General features: G+C 39.1%; 1 protein-coding gene across 1 annotated transcript; it reads right to left on the minus strand.

Moving 5' to 3' along the window:
• Window positions 1-424: 424 nt before the first annotated feature.
• LOC116219052 (B-cell receptor CD22-like) lies at window positions 425-6133 on the minus strand. The gene is made up of 8 exons (XM_042703465.1): window positions 5901-6133; window positions 5364-5708; window positions 5022-5276; window positions 4556-4825; window positions 4101-4209; window positions 3853-3919; window positions 1587-1667; window positions 425-1389 (listed from the first exon to the last, which is right to left on the minus strand). Exons 1-8 carry the CDS (start codon window positions 6127-6129, stop codon window positions 1318-1320), a joined length of 1428 nt encoding a protein of 475 aa, XP_042559399.1. The 5' UTR covers window positions 6130-6133; the 3' UTR covers window positions 425-1317.
• Window positions 6134-6996: the final 863 nt, after the last annotated feature.

Here is a 6996-nt window from a genome sequence, read left to right on the forward strand (position 1 = left end):
TTTCATTGGTATTTTTGGAATTAGCAATGATGATTGCTGGGTAATATGTATGTTGTTGTCCAATGTTAAGTCTCTATTTGATCATGTGACAATATCATCTCATATATGTCTCAGGTTCATTGTCACAACATTCACAAGTGGGGTTTTCATCTACAGGCCCTTTCAGACTGGGTGGGCAATGGTGGGCGTCATTCAGAGCTGAGAGTGACCCTTATGATCTACATTTACATTTACATTTAGTCATTTAGCAGACGCTTTTGTCCAAAGCGACGTACAAGGGAGAGAATAGTCAAGCTACGAGCAATAGAACCTGGTGTAACAATAAATACTACTTTACATAAGAAATATAACAAAATGAAAAAAAAAAAAAAAGAATTGCTGTAATTGCAAGTTACGCACTAGTCGAAGTGCCAGTTAGGACGGGAAGTGCTCTCTGAAGAGTTGGGTCTTCAAAAGTTTCTTAAAGGTAGAGAGGTTCATTCCACCAACGTGGATCTACAGCATCTAAGAGTCACTCATTTTCTTTTGTTCCCCCTTATACATGTGTGTATTGGGCATTGGATTTATGTGTGGATGGAACAGTGTATCCACAGAATGTTGCATATTAGATTGAGCATTTATCCACATTACTCCATCTTTTGATGGGACTGAACATTCACATAAAAGTTTGCTGTGTGTGTAACTATGAGTCATTTCGTTTTATGTGTGGCTTTATGTGTGGCTGTATCTTTCCCAAAGGTGTTGTTGTCTGACATGTGACCATTGTAAGAGAGAGCGAGAGAGAGAGAGAGAGAGAGAGAGAGAGAGAGAGAGAGAGACAGAGAGATCAAATAGAAATGGCACAACAATGCTTCAAGAAAGCGCAGTATTTAATCACTTGAATTCACACCAAACACACAACAGTATAACATTTAGCATGAGGAGGAATGCCGTAAAATTATCTGCAACAAACAACCTCAAATTAATGAAAAATAACGTTAAGATGAATTTCAAATCAACAATGATGATGTATTGTTAGGATGCATTAAAAGCCAAGTGTGCACATGATTTGTAATGAAATTCACAGGAAGGAGAAATAATAAAGAGTACTGAATGATACTAACTATAAGTCTTGTAACGTTGATAAGTAAAAGGCACAGATATGACAATGAGTAATGTAACGATACTAACTCAAATAAATCTGTCTACTGCCTTTTATTAAAGTTTTTCTGTTTGCATATTTACATATGAGGCTAATCTGATGCAAAAAGAAAGACATATTTAAAAAACAATTATTAACATTTACACCAGTTGGAAACACCAAGCCTCTCCCCTCTCTTAGTTCTCGTAGTCTGAAGCCTCAACCTGTGTGGTGGAGTATGGGACACCGTCAGCAGATATCTTCACATTCTGAGAACAGCACACATGAAGAAGAAATTAATACAATCATTTATTAGGAAATCAACACATACTCACACACACACACACACACACACACACACACACACACACACACACACACACATAAATAATTCATAAATCACACATTCATGATTTTCTTTCAAAGAAATAGGCCATGTCATTACATTTGAAAAAGATGCACCTACAGCCAGAGTGTCATATTCAGGTGATCTTGTGGCGAGGTTGAGACCTGTGTATGTGTCATCATCAGGACTAGACTGGACAGCCTGTCAAAATATACACATACATGGTTTAATAAATTATCAAATAAACACATTAGACCTGAATATGATTGGTCACTGGTTTTACCTTGATGAGAGAAAATGAATGACTTGTAGATGGGTGCTATTTGACATCACCATGCATATAATACCATTTTCTTTCTATGAAATTGGCCACATTTGAGAAGGATGGACTTACAGTCAGAGTGTTTCAGTCTTACTGCACTCTGTTTGAACACACAGTGACTATAAAGTATTGTTGCGACGAGCGGAGTGAAGGCTTCTCTTGGTGCTCCTCAAGCTATGTATTATTTATTAATCATTATATATATTTTGACACTGAGGTGTTTACAGTGTATATACACTACCGTTCAAAAGTTTGGGGTCACCCAGATAATTTCGTGTTTTCCATGAAAACTCACACTTTTATTTATCAAATGAGTTGCAAAATGAATAGAATATATAGTCAAGACATTGACAAGGTTAGAAATAAAGATTTGTATTTGAAATATTAATTTTGTTCTCCAAACTTTGCTTTCGTCAAAGAATGCTCCATTTGCAGCAATTACAGCATTGCAGACCTTTGGCATTCTAGCTGTTAATTTGTTGAGGTAATCTGTAGAAATTACACCCCACGCTCCCTGAAGCACCTCCCACAAGTTGGATTGGCTTGATGGGCACTTCTTGCGTACCATACGGTCAAGCTGCTCCCACAACAGCTCAATAGGGGTTGAGATCTGGTGACTGCGCTGGCCACTCTATTACAGACAATATACCAGCTGCCTGCTTCTTCCCTAAATAGTTCTTGCATTATTTGGAGGTGTGCTTTGGGTCATTGTCCTGTTGTAGGAGGAAATTGGCTCCAATCAAGCGCTGTACAAAGGGTATGGCATGGCATTGCAAAATGGAGTGATAGCCTTCCTTATTTAAAATCCCTTTTACCTTGTACAAATCTCCCACTTTACCAGCACCAAAGCAGCCCTAGACCATAACATTACCTCCACTATCCTTGACAGATAGGGTCAGGCACTCTTCCAGCATCTTTTCACCTGTTCTGCGTCTCACAAATGTTCTTCTGTGTGATCCAAACACCTCAAACTTTGATTTGTCTGTCCATAACACTTTTTTCCAATCTTCCTCTCTCCAATGTCTGTGTCCTTTTCCCATATCAATCTTTTCTTTTTATTGGCCAGTCTCAGATATGGCTTTTTCTTTGCCACTCATCAGGCCAGCATCCCAGAGTCGCCTCTTCACTGTAGACGTTGACACTGGCGTTTTGCAGGTGCCATTTAAAGAAGCTGTCAGTTGAGGACCTGTGAGGCGTCTATTTCTCAAACTAGAGACTCTAATATACTTGTCTTCTTGCTGAGTTGTGCACCAGGGCCTCCCACTTATCTTTCTACTCTGGTTAGAGCCAGTTTGTGCTGTTCTCTGAAGGGAGTAGTACACACCGTTGTAGGAAATTTTCAATTTCTTCGCCATTTCTCGCATGGACTGGCGAGTTTCACATGAAAGTTCTCTTTTTCTGGCCATTTTGAGAGTATAATCGAACCCACAAATGTGATACTCCAGATACTCCAGATACTCAACTACCTCAAAGGAAGGCCAGTTTTATAGCTTCTCTCACCAGCAAAACAGTTTTCAGCTGTGCTAACATAATTGCACAAGGGTTTTCAAGGGTTTTCTAATCATCCATTAGTCTTCTAAGGCGATTAGCAAGCACAATGTACCATTAGAACACTGGAGTGATAGTTGCTGGAAATGGGCCTCTATACACCTATGTAGATATTTCATTAAAAACCAGACGTTTCCACCTAGAATAATAATTTACCACATTAACAATGTATAGAGTGTATTTCCGATTCATTTAATGTTATCTTCATTGAAAAAAACAGTGCTTTTCTTTGAAAAATAAGGACATTTCTAAGTGACCCCAAACTTTTGAACGGTAGTGTATACTGTATATATATATTGCAACCTCATGTTTCAGCACACACTGATCAATAACATTAACAAAGCATTAACAAAACACAACATTATTATTATTAATTACAATAATCACAACATTGTATTTCATAGTCTCAAATGCCTTCACTTCTTTGAAATGATTTAAGTGATTTTCCTGGTACATAAATAGCTAATACCCATTCATTTGGTGACGCAAAGGTAAAAAGAGATCAGTTCCTTCTACCTGTGAAACAGCTGTGGTGTCTCCCACTGTACCAATGGTGGTGCTTCTCACTTCTCTGGTTTGTGTCCTGAAGAGAGAGAGAGAGATAAAGAGAGAGAGAGAGAGAGAGAGAGAGAGAGAGACAAAAACTCTTAACCCCAATCCCCACTCTTTTTCCTATCAATAATCAACTGCAGCTCAAAAACAGGACAACCTACTGCAAGGACTTATATGACTTATTGCAAGGACCTATATACAGAACAACTCACACTCTCTTGAAAACAACAACTCCAATCACAGCTCCAGATACTAGACCAGCCAACATTCCTCCAATCACGCCTCCAACAACAGCAGTCCAGCAGGAAGGTATTTTGGGGTCTTTTGAGAGACAGAGTGCAACAACAACATTGATTACAGCAGAGAAATCAACATTGATTACAGCAGAGAAATCAACATTGATTACAGCAGAGAAATCAGCATTGGTTTCTCTTTTGCCATTGCAATAACAAGGTATGACTTTCACTTGAAAAAATGGTTATTTGGAAGAAAATTAAAAAGAAAGTATAATAAGGAAAATGGAAAACCATTATAGTCTAAATAACTATTACTGTAGTAACTATAACATGAAACTTGAACTGAAATCATTACACATGTGGGCAGATAAGTGGAAAATCTTGAGTTTTCATGTTGTATCGCTGCTGCATGTCTTGAGTTCAAAACTTACATGTTACACTGATCCATACCACTGCAGATCTGTTCTGTCCAATCTCATTCCCAGTCTCACAGTAATAGAGTCCACTCTGTACAGAGCTGATGCTTGCAAAGCTGATATTCTGACTCGATCCAACTCGTGAAGATTGATCTCCACTCTTCTTATACCAGCTGTAGGTCTGTGCTGGTGGGTTGGCATCACTGCTGCAGGTCAGAGTCACTGAATCCCCCTCCACTGGTTCAGCAGAAGGATGGACTGATGCTAAAGTGTTTCTTGGGGCATCTGTCAGAAACATTTTATTTCAGATTATCACTTGTGATTTCTACGTACACAGAAGGCTGAACAGACAACACAAAGCTTTGCAAAGTGAAATACATTCAGTTAACTGCCATGAGTTTGTCTCCAGTGTCTTCTCAGGAATCTAGTTTAATTATGTTAATTTTCATCAAAAAAGACGTTATGAATCTCACATACTTACATCTGACACTGAGAGTCCTGTCCAGTGATCTGTGAACCTCATGTCCCTTAACTGCACAGGAGTAACTGCCTGTACCTTCAATGCTGACTGAGGATATGTTCAGCATGTTGCCAGCTGTGTGTGTACTACTAATAGCATGTAGGTTCTTGTACCAGATGTAGGTGGGGTTGTAAATCAGACTGCAGGTGGTAATGCAAGTTAATGTCACTCTGTCTCCCTCTGTGACATTTGCAGGATCCATCAGTACCTGCAGTTCTGAAAGAAATGGCAGTTCAATGATTGAAGACATATTTATGTAAACAGCGATATCATGATATACTCAGCTATTATCATGCAAATTACCTGTAACTGAGAGTTCAACATTTCCACCTAAGTACTTTCCTCCTACTTTATCAGTTATAAACCTGAAGCGAAAACTGTTTGAGTCTTCAATTATCAGGTCTGTTATCCTCAGAGTGTGGTTATTTTTCTTCTTTTCAGAATAATTCACTCGGCCATGATAATGCTCTTCCTGTATCAAATCCTTAGGTTCATGACCAAATGTCCGTGTTCCCCCGATAAGCCAGAATGCTTTTGTGACGGTGTTATCTTCAGGGTACGTGTAATAGCTGTGGAATTCCACAGAGGAGCCATTCAAGGCACAGATGCTCTTTGGGGCGTACGTCACACTCCAGCAACTCAGAACACCTGAAACATGGACACAAACAACACTAGGGTTTTTCTCTCACAGAGGTTTTCATTATTAATCAATATCATGAACAAATACAGAGAAATTAACATTGCTTTGTAAAATGTTCAGTGATATATTTATAGTGTAGCTTTGCTTAGTGGCAACAAAATTGCCAAAAACTAAAATGGCAAGAAGTGATATTTACTTACACACAGAGAGTGATGGGTGACCCTCATGTCCTCTTACAGCACAGGAGTAATAACCAGCATCCTCTTTGCTAACTGAGGTTATGGACAGGGTGTTGCTGCTGGTTGGGTGTGGGTTAGTCAGAGGCTGTGAGTTCCTGTACCAGATATAGGTGGGGTTGTTACTCAGACTGCAGGTGGTGTTACAGGTCAGTGTCACTTGATGGCCCTCTGACACTGATTCTGGACTCATTGTTACAGCAAGATCTGAATGCAAAAGAAATGTAGTATGATTTCCATGCTACAAACAGCATTTATACGTAGAAGAAATACTGTATAAATGTATATTATATAGTGTGTCCATAAACAGGAATTTACAAATTAAATACTTTTAAATATTAATTCGAATTTCTGCATTACTTACGTCTCAGAGACAGAGTGACATCAGATCCAGACCATTTCCCCCTTGGGTCATTAGTTATGAACTTGAATCTGTATCGTTCTTCAGTGTCACTCTCTTTCAGATTTTTGATTCGTAGGGTACAGTTGTCCACTTTGTCACCAAGATATTCCACACGCCCCTGATATTTGGAATCAAGACTCAAGTCGTCTGCTTTTTGACCAGTGACCGATTTGATGAACCAGAATGTTTCTCTGATTTCAAAATGGTTTGGATATGAGTAAGTGCAGGAAATGTCCACAAATGACCCCTCCACACCACAGACATTGGTAGAAGAATAGGTCACCTTCCATTCCTGACCAAGAACACCTAGTCACATATTAGAGAGAGGTTTAAGCATTTCAGCTACTGGACCTTTAACAAAGACCTGCCTTAGATTTCTGATTTGCCTGCAGTTGGTGAGCTGGGTTGAAGTACATTGTGGGTATCTCTTCATACACATTAAAGGAGCTCATAACCTTGTAGACTATTACATTACACTAAGTTATATGCGTGGCCTCAAGCAAAATCAGCATTTTGAGTTCACAGTCTGACCAAAACTTGAATTGTTGCCATTGATGCACTTTGTGTCAGTATCCTGAGACTCTGTTTACTTGTGGCCCTCTGCTGGCCGTTTTGTCCTTGTGTGCTTTTGTTTGTTTTGGTTTACCATGGGTTTGT

Source organism: Clupea harengus, chromosome 24 (assembly GCF_900700415.2).
Source record: "Clupea harengus chromosome 24, Ch_v2.0.2, whole genome shotgun sequence".
Classification (NCBI taxonomy): Eukaryota; Metazoa; Chordata; class Actinopteri; order Clupeiformes; family Clupeidae; genus Clupea; species Clupea harengus.

Excerpts from the sequence above, each read along its gene's own strand:
- LOC116219052 (XM_042703465.1), bottom strand. The coding sequence starts at position 6,129 with ATGAGTCCAGAATCAGTGTCAGAGGGCCATCAAGTGACACTGACCTGT. Across the intron at positions 4,210-4,555 it reads GGTATGGATCAGTGTAACAT|ACCCCAAAATACCTTCCTGC; the intron begins GTAAGTTTTGAA and ends GTCTCTCAAAAG. Across the intron at positions 3,920-4,100 it reads GTTGTTGTTTTCAAGAGAGT|GACACAAACCAGAGAAGTGA; the intron begins GTGAGTTGTTCT and ends CTCTCTCTTCAG.